This window comes from Varanus komodoensis, unplaced genomic scaffold (genome assembly GCF_004798865.1).
Source record: "Varanus komodoensis strain SLA01 unplaced genomic scaffold, ASM479886v1 scaffold15, whole genome shotgun sequence".
Lineage (NCBI taxonomy): Eukaryota > Metazoa > Chordata > Lepidosauria > Squamata > Varanidae > Varanus > Varanus komodoensis.
This window is the reverse complement of record NW_025335440.1, coordinates 25,248,834-25,267,391: the sequence shown is the minus strand read 5'-3', so window position 1 is coordinate 25,267,391 and position 18,558 is coordinate 25,248,834. Positions and strand designations below refer to the sequence as shown.

Here is an 18,558-nt window from a genome sequence, read left to right as displayed (position 1 = left end):
GCGCACAGCTCAGAGGCCACCGGTCGAACAGAACGCCGAACTTGGAGGACCTTTGGTCTGATCCAGCAGGGCTCCCTGCGCCCAAGCACGTGCCCCCATGATCGCACTGGGGGCTCGAGCCTTTCTGCGGGGGGGGGCACAGGCGGGTGGCAAAAGCAGCCACCCCCCATCTCTGGCTTGCACTTCTCCGTGCTCCAGCCGCACCCTCCCGAAGAGGCAGAGCTAGGGGAAGCTTCCGGGGGGCTTCCTTGATTTGGGGGGGTCCCTCCCTCTCCTTGCCTTGTCCAGTCTCTGCGGCCGGGCGGGGAACAGGAGAGGACGCCCCTACTGACCCTCTTCACGGCCTCTTCTCGTCCCCGGACCACGATTCCTTCTTAACCGAACCACGCACCTGGTCCCAGGCGTCAGCTGCGGAACGGGAGGCGAAATCCAAGAACCGGGAACTTTTCTGGAGGAAAACGGCTGCTCGCATTCAATGGCGCGCCGCCCATCACCCCAGCGTTCCCCGCTGCTCGCCCCGTCCCCCAACTCCTCCTTTGCCGGGGCCGGAGGAGAGGGAAGACCGCGGTCCCCACTCCCCGCTTCCCTCGGACGGGCGCCTCCGCCCCGTCTCCTCCCCTTCGCTCGGCTGTAGTAGCGGTTGCCGTGCGCCGCGTTCTCCGAGGCAGGAGCAGCGCGGTACTCACGGCAGGGCGAGGCGAAGCGCCGGGCAGGAGTCCAGCGTCTCCCTCCTTTCCTTTCCCTTTCCCTCCGCCCCCTTCTTCCTTTCACCATCTCCTCGCTTGCACAGCAACCACGCCAGCTATCTATCCAGGCAGGCAGGCAGCGAGCAACCTAGGAGCACTTCGGCATTTCAAAATGGCCCGTCCCTGAGGGAGCAGCAGAGCCGCCCTCGTGCAGCCGCCGCCGCCGCCGAAAGGGGGAACTCCTTGGCTCCGCCGAGGCGCTTTGTTGTTGGCACGGCCCTGTTGACTTCTCTCCCTGTGCTTCTCCAATGGTCCAAAGCGACATGTCCAAATCGCCTCCCACCCCGGCCACGGCGGCGCAGGAGATGCAGATGGAGCTGCTGGACAATCCCCCGCCGCTGGTCACGACGGTGCAGGTACAACTCGCCGGGGCGCGGAGGAGCGGGCGGTGTGGCGGGCGCGGCGCGGCGCGCATCTTCCGCGCCGTAGCCCCTGCCGGGGAGGGCTGCCACCTTTCGCCTGGGAAAGTTTTGCTGCCTCTTTCCGCCCTTTCATCGTGCCTCGTTCTTCCGCGGCGGTAAAGCTGCAGCTCAAAGGGAAGAACAAGGAAAGAGCCAGTTAAGGACCAGCCCGGTTGGGCATGGTTGGACCTTCTGCCCTATGTGAGTTTAGTCGGGTCTCCTCGGGTGTGATTTGCTCTGCGCTCTGGCATTTACGGCTCTGCAAGTGTGGCGAGAATTGCAGCCCAGCAGAGCCAGTGCGTGGTTTACTCAGAAGTAAACTCCACTGTTTTTGAGCGGGACTTCTAGTGTGCTTCTGGATAGGGCCTTTAGCATGTCGGTTGCCCTGCTTCATTCACAGAATTTTTGCAGAGGGTCCAGATGTCATTCGCTTTTGATGCTCCATCCTCCCGCTCTTTCTCGCTGTTCCTGCCTTTTCCCTTACTGCAGAAAATCCAGCAAGAAGGGGAAGGCTGAATTGCTGCGCCGTGCCTTCTGAGTTGTAGCTGTAGAAACGTTCTTGTCTGGAAACACCTGTGTTTACACGTTCATGTAACAGCCCAAGCATGTTTATTCAGAAATCATTCCCTGTGGGCTCAATGGATCCATTTCTTAGCCGATGAGTTTAGGATTTCAGCCAAATTGATCAATCTGGAACACCTGTTCCACCTTTCTTTTCTTAAAAAATACCACACTGAATCAAATTCTTCACTGAACATGTAAGCATGCGCTGAGATGCTGGGGAAGATAAGTATTCTTTTCCCAGATTATGAATGCAACAGGGTGCTTCTTCCTCACACTTGTATGTTCACTTAAACGCTACAGTATCAGATAATTACATGCATGTGTGAATGAGCCATCACAAATGCATGGACCGAACATTTATTTTCTTGTTAATCCTCCCTTCATCATTCTGCAGTGCTATTTTAGTGGCATCTGTTTGCACATTTTATCAATTCATATTTTACTGATTTATTACACTTCTCTGTTGCCCAGTAGCCAAAGCTCTCTGGGTGTTTCTCTTGTTAGTTATCAAGTGGCTAGTAATCCAATATGGAGAAACCAAATGATACACATGCATTTGTGAACTGGACCAGGGTGGCTATGAGTGAAGTGGTCTAAATGTCTTTGGAATGCAAAGTTTAGACCCCCCAAGAAAGGTTTTATTTTTTAGATGCAGCCTTATCTTAAACCAATTGTTCCAGGGAAATCTGAGAAGTCCTCAAGACCCAGCTTTCTAAAGCAGAGGGGAAAGGACTGATCATATAACCTGTTAGGCCAGGAAAACACTTTTTCCAATATAGGTACATCCTGCAAAGAACTACGACCAGTATTTTAATATATATTTAATGAAACACATGTTTCTGAACACCAGTTGTAATGGTGTGCAGTATGTACAATATGAGTTGATGCTAAAATGTAATGAACAAGGTATTAGTTATTCCTTGAAGTATTCTTTCATACTCAAACCTTGGATAATACAAGATCAAAGTGTAGAAAAGTAGCTAAATGTTTATGGATGCAGCTGAGATTTGAATCCTTGTAATAACAGTATGGTGCAAGCACTTCTTTCTATAGGGCTTTTTAAAGTTACTCAAATAAATTTAACCTTATGCAGAGCCCATAATGGTCAATAACTCTGTTCCAGCCTTTTCAAAATTGGTACTTTCCAGATGTTTTGGACTGCAACACCCAGAATTCCTGACCGTTAGCCTTGCTTGCAGAGACTGATGGGAGCTGAAGTCTAAAACATCTTGAGTGCACCAGGTTGGAAATTTGCTTTACCCAGACAAGCATTTATTTCTTATTATTCACCATCTGCAAAGTACATGTGTAGGAAGAGTGCATTACTATGAATGTTGCCCTTGGTATGTCAGTTGTTTCTCATGTTTTAGCAATTTCCTACATGCTGCTTTCTAGGCAGTGAGATGCTGTTCTTTAGTTTTTTCCATGGTTCATTCAGAGATGGAAAGAGCCTTGCATTTTATGGGAAGGCATATTATTTATGAAGTTGAATTAAAAGAACTTTATGTGTGGGAAGGAGTCTTGTTGTTATGTTGTTAAGTTACATTAAGTAGTTTTTGACTGATGGCGACCTTATGAATGAAAGCCCTCCAAAATTACCTAACCGTGACAGCCCTGCTCAGCTCCTATAAATTCCCGGCTATGGCTTCCTTAAAGAGTCAATCCATCTTGTATTTGGTCTTATCTTCTGCCTTCAACTTTCCCTAGAATGACTGTCTTCTCCAGTGAGTTTAGCCTTCTCATAACAGGAAAGGAGTCTACTGCTTTCTAAATTCCTATTTCTGTGTCTGGTTTTCAGTTTTATAGAAAAAGTAGCTGCATAATATTTCATGTATGTGTGAGAGATGAATTCTTAACAACTGTATGATTCATGCTAAGAAACATTATTCCAGGTTTGTGCTAGTTCACCGCATAGATTGTTCTAGTGTATATTTTAAATCCAACACGCAGTATCTTGTTGAGTGTAGGTGTTTTCATCTTAACTTGCTATTGATTTTTACATTAAGACAATTACATCTTTTCATGATGTTTTCCATACATTATACACTTCTTGAAAATTTACAAGGTGGTAATAATGAACAAATAAACAAAAATAACAATATGGCCATTCTCAGATTTAAAAAATATTGACATAACTAAACCAAAAGACAATGGATTATAATAATTCAAGTAAATAAGGCTGCTGTAGAAACTTCTTTTTATGAATAAGTATTGAATGACATTTCTGAATATTTCTGCCAAGCTAGTCTGGCAACACTTACCTGTTTCGGTAAAAACTGTGTCTTTGGTCAACGTTTCTGTTCCCCTACCTGCAGCGGTGACTACCACCACTTTGGGATATATTTGTCATACTCTGAATTATCTTTTCGTCAGGGTTGTCTTGTCTTTCTGGCCATGTTGTTGTTACTGTGTTCATTGTCTGAAGCTTCCCTGATTTTGGATCTTAGTAATAAAGATATTCAATAATAAATATGTTCCATCATAATTGAAACAATCTGATAAATTGTAGACCTTTCTCTAGGGAACATTAAAGCTGAAGAAATAAAACTATAATGATTAATAAATATACCTAATGTTCATTGCTTTTCCCCCTTTTCTGTCATTTTGATTATTAAATTAGAATCGGCTACAATGTGGGGAATAGCTTTATAAACAGCTTCTCACAATTTGGTACATGAAGACTATATATTGTTTCTTCTCTGTGAATCTAGCAAGAGTACTCAATTTGTAGTGAAACTGTAGTTGCCCATCATTGGTGACCACAGTTATAAGGTATCTAGAGGTGACAAATGATTATGCCACTCAATCATCTTTTGTCTCTTCTCCTTCTTCTGAAAGACGAATTGATTGGCTGAGATGAAAAGGCACCATCACCTCTCCAGAGTTATCCTATGGCATGAAGAAATCCAGTGAGCTGATGGGAAATTTAGTTTGAAATTCAATGAGAATGGAAATGCAGTTTTCAATAAAGAGGTGTGTGAGGACTTAGCTGATATTCCTTAGGCAAAGTAATAGTTCTTCGCTATTCAGATAATAATGTTAATATTCCTTTTATAAGGAATAAACATACTGTATTTCACTGAAGATTAATTCTAATAACAGATATTTTTTAAAATACCAAAGTTGGTGCTTTACTTTTTCTGTTAATGGAGTGCAACAGCACTTGCTGTGGCATTTTAGAGAATTTTACTTGTTCATGTATCCATCCATCCATTTTCAAATTTCTGAATAGCTTTTTTGCAATAGTATCCAAAGTGCTTCCTAAATAAGATCATATTAAAATAAGTGGAAAGACATTTAAAGCAAAGAGCCATTCAATCTAATCGGGGACTAAAAAGCATCCTAATCATTAAAATTGTGCTAGAACAGTAGAAGTTCTTTACTTTAGCATTGAGAAACAGATTTTTTTTTATTTGTTATCTAAAACTATATGAAGAAAAAACTTGACGTGACTCACTAAAACTATAGCACCACCAATGAAAAAAGCCCTGGTGCTCTTAGGTATAGAACTTACCTATAAGTTAAGTTAATAAAAATATATAAGTTTTTATATTCCTTGTTCATCCTTTTTCATTTATTCCATTTCTACACCTTCTGAAATCCAGAATTCTGAGCAGTTTACAAAGTTTTAAAAGTTTAAAAACTTAATGTGTGCTGTGACACGCACGCACGCGTGCGCGCGCGCACACACACACACACACACACACACACACAGAAAAGCTAGTCAACAAGATGAAACCTGCAACTGGTCTTTTTCAGAGATCTCTGTAGACATTTATATGAAAAAAACTAATGAAGAAGGCCCATACATGGGGCTAAAACTTCTAGGACTTCTTTTTAGAATAAGTGTATATTTCCACATATATTTTTTTCAAAAGCCAGAGACTTTGTTTCTTTATTCCACTGGATCGTTTTGGATGTTCCCCAGTTCTGTTTTGCCACGGGTAACAACAATGGCAATAATATCAAAGCCTGCTTGGAGGTCCAGAAATATCAAGGTCACCTTTTCTATCTATAGATCATTAACCCGACCCACTAAAAAGGTTCCATTCCTTTGAAAATCACCAAGAAACAGCAGTTGGACTAAAACTTGGGAGCTAAGTTGTTGACTGAAGCAGGATATCTGTCTTGAAATAACAGCACTGGCTTCTGATTTGTTTCCAGGACCAATTCAGGGTTACAGTTATGACTGCTAGAGTCTGGTTGGAACTGAAAGTAATCAGAAGGGAAGAGAAACCAGAAGGACTGCTTTTTGTAACAGAAAACCAGCCCATTTATTCAGATCGTGAAGAGGGATCCTCACTAACATTAACAAAGTGTGTTTGGCTGGGACTAGGGAGAGAGTCTTTTCTATGGCCTTGGTTGACACCTGGCCTACTTCTTGTCTTCTCTGAGAGCCTTCCACCACGAAGTGAAGAGATAGCCTTTAAAAATACATTCAGCGGGTAGTTTAAATCCTGCTTCAACTTATCCCACCTTTCATTAAGTATAAAGCGGCTCTTCAGGCTAAAAATATCAACAACCAAAAATCCATAATTTTCAACGTTCTCTCAAGAGCTCTTCTGCATACTTAGACTTTCCTTCAGTGGGATGCTTTGGGTAACTAGACTGCATTTTTAAATGTTCACCTTGGTGGACAACAAGCCCCAAAGAGACTTCTAGCATGGTAAAAGGAGTTCTTCTTGGACAGGTGGCATTCAGACATACAGCCCTTATGTACAGCTTGAGGTGGCAGAGTTTCAGAAGCCTTCATCAGTTGATGCTGCCTATTGGCCCTGAAAGATATTTATTTTTAATTTGACCAATTATACTTGGTTGGAATGCAAATTTTTATTAGTTTGTAATATTGTGGATCTAAAATAGTTATTTATAGCTTTGTTTTGCAATGCTGCTGCTGTTCTGCCAATGTAACCTTGTATTTTTCCCAAGTTCATCCTGGTTGTATGCCTTCTGTGCCAGAAAATATATTTATTCTCTTTCTTCTAGCACTAGTGCTTCTGAAAATGAAATCCCTGGTGATCATTATCACATTCACAACAGGAAAAACCCCATTTTTTTCAAGCAGGCAATTCATTCATTCATTGTGGTAGAGGTTAATTCTGAGAAATTACCAGTGTCTCCTTGTTAAATAGTTGGTCTTTATTTTTATATGTAGCTTTGTACTTAGCAGTTCCTTTGCATTTTACATATTCTTCCTATTCTGTTGGCCTCTGTGTTTCTACTTTGGAGAGAATTTCTTTTCTTTCCTAAATAATCTAGTCCTCTAATTTCCCCCTTATATGTACATCTTGGAGTTGCTAAGATTAGACTTCTAAATATGACGGTCTCTGGTTTGAATAACCTCTTGAACGTTTACATTTTGTTGTGGCTTTTTAATTCCTACTTGTTGAGAAACATGCATACCTTTTTGGTCCTGTTTTTTTCCTGAAGTCTTGTCAATGCCATAGCTGAGGAAAACTGTCGTATTTATGTTTCTATTTCCATTCCCTTTGTGTAACTTTAACATTTTTATATAACCTTATTGTTGTGTGAGCATTTGTTGTTTATCATTACATTTTCTGTTGTAGCTACGTCATAAAATAATAGATTTCTTGATTCCATTAGAGAAACATTAATGCTTTAAGCACATACTGTGAAAAGTTGCATTTGTTTATGATGAGTTGTATATACTGGTGTAATTCTGCTAGCACAAAGCTTGTACCACTTGTGTCAAATACAGTCCTTTATTTCCACTCATACAAGCCATTGCATAAGGTATTCTGCAAATGTGTTCTGCAACTTGTTCTAGAAGGCATTCTGCAACCAGTGGAAAAGTCATGTTGACTTCATTAGGCTAGCTGTTACTTGCAACTACTAGTGGAACAATGCCAACTCTTTCTAATTTTTTCCAGGATGCCTCTATTAGATAGCAATCCCATGTCTTCTTACCTGCTAGTAAGACCAAGTGAATTTAGTGGAGTTGATTTCTTAATTCTATAACTAATTTTTACCTAAAATTCAGGGACATTGCTCTTATGTAAGCATTGCTGCTACTTTTTTAATCTTATAATGAAATTCATTCATTCCTTTCTAAGATTTGATTTTCAGTAAGCTTTGTTGGGCAGCTTCAAAAGGAAAAAATCATTATAGTACCTAGAATCATTCAGCTGGAAGGAACCTCCAAATCACCATGACCACAAACCACCATTTTTGTGTCTTTGTTTTTGGGTGGGTTGTTTTGTTCTTGGTTCTATGTTTAGAACTTCCTTTTCCTCTTTAATATTATATGTTTAAATTAAACACACAATACTGCTGTCCTCACTGTTCTACATTGTAACATATGAACTCATTTTCTTTAGTGTTTGGATGGATCTAAAAAAGCATAAGTAGAAAGAAAATAGTCATTAGTTCTGCTCTTTTGGAAGATCTTGTGCAGAGTTCACCTGGTGTTATAATATGACTGTACTTTAGAAGCTCACCTGCTTCCAGTTGTACAAGAGATTTTGCAAGTGGAATTTAGGGTCAAATTAAATGTTATCTCTAGCACACATTCTGGAGTTTTGTACTATGACATATTGGCGAGGAAGCTCTAAGATCCCCTCCTTTTTTCCTTTTTGTTCATAAATTCTTCCTCATTGCATTATGCAGAGTTAAAACAATAAAAACAAAGACTACATTAGATTTAGCTTAACTTGCACAGCGCTCCAACCCAAGGTAGAAAATAGCCCTTTTGTACATGGGAGACACCCTCTTCTAGCAGAGGGGTCCCTTTGACATTGTTCTGTGGTCCACTGCTTGTAATGGGAGCTTGGAGGAAGTCTCTAGCTATATGCCATTTTTACATTTTTAAAAACCCTTTTCATTCACCTCCTACTTAGAATGGGCTCTGATAAACTGTATACATGAAAGTGGAAAGCAGTATGTTGATGTAGGCAGTATTTGTACCCAGAAGGGTCACTGAATATGGTTAACAACAACAACAACGCAACTGAAATTTAATATCGCGCACGTACACACACACATTTTAAAAATATATACATTTAATTTAAAACAGCACAGTTGAAGAAATATCCTCTGGAACTTCAAGGCCTAGTAGAACAAAGAAGAGGGAAACAACACTTTAGGGTAACTGTTTTTTTTTTTTAACTAGCATGCTTGGAGCTGGCCATATTCCTTTCTTTGCCAAAAACAGATGAAGAGATCTAGATCACACCAGAAGGTACTTTTTTCTAGAGTAAGGCATGTAGCCAGTCTAGTATGTTAGCTAAAATCCCCTTAAGATAATATAGTTTGGTTCTAGGTTTTGTATCAGCTTTCTAAACATCCTCATAGTGTAGTGCAGGGAGATCTTGTCTGGGAATATGTACAGTACCTTCACTAGAAGGACATGTTTTCAGTTAAATCCAATCTTCCCACTGATAGTAACTGGATGTGAAGCAGCATGTCTCCAAATACTAAGATCCTGCGGTGGGCTTTCTACATGGGAGAAGGTAGCTGCTCGTTCACTTGCAAAGGAAAGCTATGGAGTATATTTACCTGGTATAAGTTAACAGATATTTTTAAAATACAACAAGGTCATCATGATGATGTGAGGATCGTTTGGATAAGTGGCATTTTAACATCTTAGTTTGGAGCAATTGCTCTGAATCTACTTTTGCATATATTATCAAGGTTGTACGTTTGATTGTTGATTAGTAGAGACTTAGAAAGTGAGTTAGACTATCTAGTTGTCTTTAGCAGTGCTTCTCAGCAATCTAGACAAAGGCCTTTCCCAGTCCAGCTTGGATGTTCTTGCATGCAAAGTATGTGTACCTCAACTGAGCTACAGCCCTTTGGACATGCACATGGTGGGCATGTCGTGAGCAGAGCTGGCTGGAGCCGGGGATCAGACTAGATGGCCCGGGAGACCCCTTCTGACTTGCTCTGTTTCTATGTTTCCCTAAATAGAAGAGAACTCTGCCATCATGCATTTTCATTGTGATTTTATTTTATTGCTCATTGTGGCAGCATGTTTAAAATGCAACTTTTAAAAGCAAGTGTACATTCCGTTATCTAAATTAAGGTAAAGAATTTAGAAATCAGTTGCAAATCAAACTTCTGGACAACTAGTTATCGATGAAATTTGATAACATGGAACTGTTGTCAGATAGACAGAGGTAGTATTTCTGAAAAATACATATTAGGGAAGTGCTAAACAACAATAAAATGGCACACTGCACCTAGATGGCAGTAAAGGATAATAAAACACAGAACATTGGTATGCTGTTGAGTAAGGACCCGATGTGACAGTGACACTCAGTTCACCATCAGGCCACTGCTGATTACCCATGAAGAAGGGGGGGGGGGTTAGATTAAAATGCAAGATTGTAAATAAAAATAAAATAAAATATGAACCTTTCCTCACAGCTTCATTTATTGGTTGGGAGACCGATAATGGAATTGATAAGCTGCAGATTGTCTCAGTTTTAGTCACTACATAAGACCTGAACTCTGCTGAAAACAAATATTTAGGATTGTATCAACCAAACACCTGCCCCCGCCCCCTAAAATGGCCACTCTGCTTTTCTATTTTACTTTCCATTTAAAAATACATCCCCCTAGGTATTTTTCTCCTGATGGAATTTGGGGATTGCAACAACTTTCCATGGAGGAAAAAAATTACCCAAGAATCGATTTTGTCAGGGGAAGCCAGAGCAGGTTAAATCTACCTTCTTGACTTTGTAGGCAGTGCTTTAAATCAGCTATCCCTCTTTTTTCAGAGTATTTGTATGAGCCAGATTTAACCGATTATTTATTCATGTTATTAACTGCATTTTATATACAACCTTTCTAGAACTAAGTGGTTTACAAAAAATCAGAAAACAAAAATAATGAACAATAACTTTGCTACCTTAAAAATAACCTTAAAAGCCAAATTCAGAAGATGTAGTGAGGGGCAATCAGGCCGCCCGAAGCAGTGTGTCCCCATGTTTGGGAGCAGCACCAGAGAAAGCCTTTTTCTGCATGTTCTTGAAAGTGGGCCTCAGCAAGAGAGGGTGCCTTCAACAGGACCATTCCTGCTAATCTTAGTAAGTCAGCCAGTTCATACAGAGATAGATGGTCCCTCAGATAGCTAGGCCGCAAGGTAAATCAGGTGAGCCTGGAAAACTCTTGATGAGTAGCACACATTTTTAAATATTGTGATCACAGTACAATGCATGAGTTAGTCAGGGCATCTAGATTTGGCCCAACAAAGCACCTTGAAATATTCCTTCCCACCCATCAGATATCAGAGTGAGCACTAAGCACTGCTTTGTGCTCCTATCTTCATTGTGATTTGCCTTTAGGATAATGCAATCACAGCACAAGCATTGTATAAACGAGTCTCAATATAACAAAATCATGAGTGTTTTCAATGTTTGTAGTTATTGTCAGGGTAAACAGATCTCAGGTTTTGTTTCTTTTCAGAATTCTAATATTAACCAAGTGAAGCAAAACACATACAATTTGAATTAAAGAATTCTGCGCCCAGAACTGACCTCAGTTCTTTACACACAAAAATGCACTTGGTCAGCCACCTTTCCCACAGCTTTCTTCATTCCAATATTTGTGTGTGGGGTGGGGGGAGAGGGATCATTTAATACTGCTGGGGTCATTTCACTGTTAGAAACATAGAAACAGAGCGAGTCAGAAGGGGTCTCCTGGGCCATCAAGTCTGACCTCCGGCACCAGCCGGCTCCGCTCCCGACATGCCCACCATGTGCATGTACAGCCTATCCTTGAACACCCACACCGATGGGGCCTCAGTGACCTCTCGTGGAAGCCCATTCCACACCTTCAGGGTCTTAACTGTCAGGAAATGCTTCCTGGCATCCAAATGGAACCTTGGCTCCCTGAGCTTTGCTCCGTTGGAACACGTCCTGCCTTCCTCTGCAGGGGAGAACAGGTCTCTACCCATCTCCATGTGACATCCCCTCACATACCTGTATGTCGCCAACATATCCCCTCTGAGTCTCCTCTTCTCCAGGCTGAAGAGACCCAGTTCCCCCAGTCTCGCCTCATACCCCATCCCCTGCAAACCAGCCACCAACCTTGTGGCCCTACGCTACACTGACTCTTAACCTGGCTATATCCTTTCTGTAATGAGGGGCCCAAAACTGAGCACAGTACTCCAGTTGTGGGCGCACCAAAGTTGTATAGAGAGGTAGTAATACCTCTTGTGATCTAGAAGCCACATTCCTGGATATGCAACCAAGGGTGGCGTTAGCCCTTTTGACCACCGCATCACACTGCCGACTCATGTTTAGCCTGCAGTCCCTTTCACAAATGCAGTTCTCCAGCCACTTGTCCCCTAACCTGTACTTATGACACCCGTTCCTATGACGCAAGTGCAAGACCTTGCACTTATCCACATTGAATGCCATCCTGTTGTCTCCTGCCCACTTCCATAGTCTGTCCAGATCCTTTTGGATCTGGAGTACCTGCTCCTCAGTTGTGGCCACTGCTCCAGTTTTAGTGTCGTCTGCGAATTTGATCAGCAGACTGTTCACTCCTTCTTCCATGTCATTAATGAAAAGATTAAACAGGATTGGCCCCAGGACAGAGCCCTGGGGGACCCCGCTTGTCACTGGCCGCCATCCCAATGATTCCCCACTAATGGTTACCTTCTGCTTTCGGTCAGTCAACCATGCCCTAATCCACCAGACAGTGCTTTGGTGTATCCCAAAACTCCTCAGTTTCTCCACCAGGATATCATGGGGCACTTTGTCAAAGGCCTTGCTGAAATCCAGGTATACCACATCCACTGCATCCCCTCCATCTAGCCATCTCGAAACCTTGTCATAGAATTCCACAAGGTTTGTCTGGCAGGACCTTTTTTGCGGAAGCCGTGTTGTGTGGCTGTCAGCCTCTCCTCCCTATCACTAGATCTCTCTCTATTATGAGCCTTTCCATTGTTTTTCCTACAATGTACATAAGGCTAACAGGTCTATAATTCCCCATGTCCCTTCTACTACCTTTTTTGAAAATTGGGACCACTGATGCCACCCTCCAGTCCTCTGGAACTTCACCCATTCTCCACAAGGCCTCAAAAATGAAGGCCAGAGGGCGTGAGAGAACCCCTGCCAACTCTCTAAGTACTCTCAGGTGTAACCCATCAGGACCTGGCGCCTTTGTAATGGCCAATGCCCTGAGGAGCCCCTCGACTTCAAGGGGGGGGTGACTCTAATCTGTGCCCCTAAGTCCCCAGCCTCATCTAATCTCCTATGCGGATATCCCCCGTCCTGCTCTGGGGAGAACACAGAGGCAAAATAGTCATTTAGCATCTGTGCCTGTTCCCTCATATCAGTCACTGGATCTCCTTCCTCCTTATTTAGTGGTCCCACCACTTGTCTCCCCTTTCTCTTCCTATTTACATGCTGAAGAAGCCCTTTTTGTTGCTCTTGATATTCTTGGCAAGTCTCAGCTCGTAATCAGCCTTAGCCTTGCGAAGAATCCTTCTGCAATGGGCCTCCTCCTCCCAGTATACCCTTTTGTCTATTTGCCCCAGTACCCATTTTCTATGGAGGTTCCTCTTTCGTCTAATCCCTCTAACCACCTCCTTTCGCATCCATGGCGGTACTCTCCTCCGCCTCCCTACCTTACTGACTAGAGGTATCATTAAGGCTTGCGCCTCCAAAACCTCTCTTTTGAGTGCCATCCACCCCTCCTCAACTCACTTACCTTCCAGTAACCTATCCCAGGATACTTTCCCCAGTCTGGCCTTCAGTTGGCCAAAGTTGGCCCTCTTGAAGTCCCAGCTTCTAGTGCTCGACCTGCTGCATGTCCCCAGTCCCCTGATCTCAAAGCAAAGGCTGGAGTGATCACTCGCATCCAGAGCTCCCCTAATCTGTACTTCATCTATCAGCTCTTCCCTATTGGTCAAGGATGTTTCCCCCCCTCGTCACCTCTCGGACCCTCTGTGTGAAAAACCCTCCCTCTATAGCTTCTAGGAAGCGACATGACCTGGCTGTGACCGCCGAGTGAGTCTCCCAACTAATATCCCAACTAACTGTTAAATAATTGTGAGTTAGAAATACTTATTAATCTACTACAAATTGTCTCTATATCTACCAATGGATCCAAATTACGTTCTGCCCACTTCTGTTTTATGCATACACACTTATATACCAAACAAAGTGACATCATTTTTATTTTTATTTTAACAGTCATACAGCAAAGGGGCAAGAAGGAAAAACAGATTTAAAGGCTCAGATGGGAGTACATCTTCTGACACTACCTCTAATAGTTTTGTCCGACAGGTATGTTATCTTTTTTCTCACTAAGGTATTATTGTACTATGTTGTATCATAAATGAGATTAACAGTTTTATGGTGGTAATTGTACAGTTTCTGGCAGCTAATTGCTTATAAACTTTCAAGGGTCTGAGAACTGTCATCATTAGTTTGACAAGGTTCAAAATAGAGCTGCCAGGCTTCTGACGGAGGACTGGAGTCATGTGAACATAACGCCCAGTCCCCGTCAGAAGCCTGGCTTCCCATTGAAGTCTGGACCCAATTCAAGGTGTTGGTGATGACCTATAAAGCCCTAAACGGCTTGGGTCCTGGCTACCTGAAGGAGTGCTTACGTCCATATATGCCCGCCCGCCCCCTGAGATCTGTGGGAGAGGCCCTTCTCCGGGAACCCTCCGTGAAGGAAATTAGGAGGGTAGGTACTCGGAGGAGGGCTTTCTCTGCGGTGGCACCCAATCTATGGAATGCACTCCCCAGAGAGGTCTGCCTGGCGCCGTCGTTATTTGTTTTTCAGCGCCAGGCGAAGACCTTTTTATTCAAACACCATTTTAATTGCTAATATTATTTGCTTATTTTATTCTTTGGTCAGGGCGACTTATTTTATATTGTTAATTCGTTTTATATTTTTAGTGTATTATATTTTAATTGATGTTTTGTGACCCGCCCCGAGGCTTCGGCGAAAGGGGCAGCATAGAAATTCTCTAAATAAATAAATAAAATAAATGTTCGGTGATGCATCCTTTGACATTTAAAAGTTGGTATATATTCTTGGTAGATCTTATTACAGATTCTGGTTTTCGATATCTGCCTGTATATTTCTGAAGAACTCTGAAAGCTGGTTTCTATTATCAGTTCATTACTGTGGGATGTGGATCTGGATGGTGGTAATAATTCTTCACTTTAAGAAGGCTGAAGACTGATGAAGAGTGTTGTAATTGGAAACAGAATTAACAGGGCTGCTAATACAGTGCATGTTTGGTGATTGGTGATGGTCCATTAATATTGACAGCAGTATTTGCTATGTGTAATTGCTGAATAATAATTTTTAAAGTTCTCATGACTGCAAGGCAACTCAGGGCTCAGTCCTATGGCTAGTAGATGCTGTCTGGCCAGCAAAAGGAAAAGTTGGGACCCCACTGTTCATAAAAAACCCTGTAAGGTTGCAGTGGAAACTCTTTTCAGAGCCTTCTCCCTGCACTCTTCCAGTCTCCACAGTTCTTTTTGTCCTGGTTGCAGCTCCAAAAATGGAAGACTGCTTTCAGAACAGGTGCTTGGGGAATGTTCTGTTGTGTGTGAAGTGGCGGGTGGAGGAAGCAAAGCATTGCTGACCTACGAGGAATCCGAGCAGTGTCTCAGCCCCTTCCATTTGCAAGCAAGACCAAAGACATACTAGGCCCAAACCAGCCGTCTTTGTCTTTTGCAAGGCAGAGAAAGCATGGAGGTGTTCCTTCCACATTTGCCTGGATGCCTGTAACCTTCCAAAAGCAGAAGCTTATGGGCAGCCACATTGGATGATACCCTAAGAATAAAAAGACTGGATTTGCAAGATATTACATTGATGCTGTAGTCCACCTCTCAATACCACATACACTTTGCTTGAAAGAGAGCCAGCATAGTGCGATATATGTGGTGGTATTGGTACAATACTTGTGTCCTAGTCACCTTTGCAATTCATAAGATGCAAATACCTGTGCTACCTCAAAGCTTACCCTGAGGATAACATGGAATTAGGTTATGTATAAAACCCTCTGCTTTTGGTAGGAAAGGTGAGAGATAAACGTGGTAAGTTGAAATTGTGTAGTTTTTTTTTTAAAGCAATTGGATTCAAATTAAGTTAGTTGGACTTAATTCTTGTGGGAATCAATTAGAATTAAATGATTATGACTAACTTCACATTGATTTTAAGGGGGCCAAGTGTGACTAGTTTTTCCTTCTATATTCCAGTAGACTGCTTAAATTGCAGGTGCAAGCCTGATAAGTCCCTGTGTGCCCCATGTAACATCTGGATATAATAATGAATGGTAAAGGTAAACCTTTCCCCTTGACATTAAGGTCCAGTCATGCCTGACTCTAGGGGGCAGTGCTCATCTCCGCTTCCTAGCCAAAGGAGCCAGCGTTTGTCTGCAGACAGTCTCCGTGGTCATGTGTCCGCCATGACTAAACACCAAAGTGCATGGAATGCTGTAACCTTCCCACCAAAGTGGTACCTTTTATCTACTTGCATTTGCATGCTTTCGAAGTGCAAGGTTGGCAGGAGCTGGGACGGAGCAACGGGAACTCACCCGGTTGGGCAGATTCGAACCAGCAACCTTTCGATCAACCAGCCCAGCAGCACAGCAGTTTAAACCACTGCGCCACCTGCATCCCTTAATAATACATAATATTGAACATTAAATGCTATTACATCCAGATAATATTAAATAAATATTATCTGGATATAATATAAATATGATAAAAGATTTTGTGGGTCCCTTAGCCTTCTTGGTTATGTTAAACTCAGAGGTACAGTAGTTGCGGTGTTATTCATGTGGCTGCTGGCTTGTATGTCTGATTATTTTTAACAAATAGTCACCTGCTGTTTGCCACAGGATGAAAACTTCTGTTAGCACCAGTGGGAGATCAATTGTATCGTCTCTGTAGGGAAACACTTCCTCTTAAATCTGTTGTGCTGTTACTTTTTCATTACCCCCTTCATTACTTTAAATATCTTTATATTGTGGGATTACATTTTTGTGTACTTAAATAATGGCAGTCTACAGGTTTGGGAAACTTGTGGCTATCCAGATATTCTAGCTTAGAGTTCCCATGTTCTTTAACATTAGCTATGATGTCTAGGACTGATGGAAACTGAAAGCCAAAACACACAGAAGGCTTCAAATGCTCAACTCTTACACTGTTGTAAGACTAAGTCTGTCTGCCATAAACTCTGACATTGTGAACAGTTTGCTTTTGTTTGTCGTTCAAATTAATGGGGGTAAATATTGTTCATAAACATCCTATTCATTCCCCCTTTGAATTTCTTCGGAAAACAATAATGGGTGATGTAACATTAATTTATTGATCCTAAGTATGCAGTTGACTTTCAAGTGTTCTGCCTGAATGTAATACCATGTTAAGCTTCCAAGTCAAGCAGAGCTGCATAGTTTTTTAAAGTGTTTTCAAAGTACAGATTAAGAAGACAAATGGTACAAGAAAAAACTGTTTGAAGGCCACAACAATGTCATGAAACATTGCCATATGCTGATGATACTTTAAACCTGAATTTATAGTCGTGGGTCCTTGTATGCAGATTTTATTTGAAATCCTGATATCTACTGTAAAGGAAATCTGAAAAAAAAACCTCTGTTTATAAACCTGTATATTCAACTCTGATAAATGACAGGCTGTAGGAGCTGCTTTAGATCAATATATTCACGATATTATAAATCTAGCCCCATAGCCGTTGAAAACTGGCTGGATGCCTGTTACACTGTGTTCAGTCACAAACAGAGCTATAAATAATGGCAAAGAGTGTCTTTCTGTAAGGCCTTTTCTGTCTTCAGGACTGCTTCACACATGATATATTGTGTGCATGCTCATATCATCCCTGAAATAAATGTATGTTTCTTACATGTAATCTTGCACACTACTTTACTGACAACTCTTTTCAGGCTTTTTTTTTTGGCATTTTGGCATCATGTATATACCTCAGAATGCCTAAAACAGGGGTCCTCAAACTTTCAACGGGGGCCAGTTGAAAGGCAGGGGAGGGCACAGGTGCACTGGTGGGATACTGGAATGATTGCGGGTGCACTGGGGGGGGGGAGACTGGTGCGATCGCAGGGCCACGCACGGCGAGGTGGTGGCGGCAGGCGTGCACAGCGAGGTGGCAGCTTGCTCGCTCGGAGATCATTTTCTCTGAGTGAGTCCAAAACCTCTGAGGCGGGCCAGATAAATGGGCATGGCAGGCCAGATCTGGCCCGTGGGCCATAGTTTGAGGACCCATGGCCTAAAACATGCATTTATTGTCTGCAGATACACTGTGACTAGTAATGTTTGTTTCCTGGGGCATGGCTAAGGTTGCCTGCAGGTACGGCTTCACTCCGATGGGGAAGCCCAGTGTGCCCAACAGTTGTGTAAGTTTACTTGAAGGTTTTACTGAACTAAGGACTACTCTAACAGTGCAAAGCTTGGTCTATTTGCTGTTGCTAAATCAATATTAAGAAAACTAAGATCATGCCATCCGGTCCTCTCACTTCCTGGCAAATAGATGGGGAAGAAATGGAGGGAGTGACAGATTTTATTTTCCTGGGCTCCAAGATCACTGCAGATGGGGACTGCAGCCAAGAAATTAAAAGACGCTTGCTCCTGGGAAGGAAAGCTATGGCAAATCTAGACAGCATACTAAAAAGCAGAGACATCACCCTGCCAACAAAAGTGCGTATAGTCAGGGCTATGGTTTTCCCAGTTGCAATGTATGGCTGTGAAAGCTGGACCATAAGGAAGGCTGAGCGCAAAAGGATTGAGGTCTTTGAATTGTGGTGCTGGAGGAGACTCCTGCGAGTCCCTTGGACCGCAAGGCGATCAAACCGGTCAGTCCTAGAGGAGATCAACCCTGAC

General features: G+C 42.4%; 1 protein-coding gene across 2 annotated transcripts in view; it reads left to right on the top strand.

The window, feature by feature from the left end:
• The first annotated feature begins 938 nt into the window (after positions 1–938).
• CACNB2 (calcium voltage-gated channel auxiliary subunit beta 2) overlaps positions 939–18,558 on the top strand; it is a 154,678-nt gene continuing 137,058 nt past the window's right edge. For both annotated transcript variants that reach the window (XM_044424829.1, XM_044424828.1), the window contains exons 1-2: positions 939–1,102; positions 13,876–13,968. In XM_044424829.1, coding sequence (XP_044280764.1) covers positions 995–1,102; positions 13,876–13,968 — 201 coding nt within the window. In that variant the 5' untranslated portion in view covers positions 939–994. The remainder of the gene's footprint in view (positions 1,103–13,875; positions 13,969–18,558) is intronic.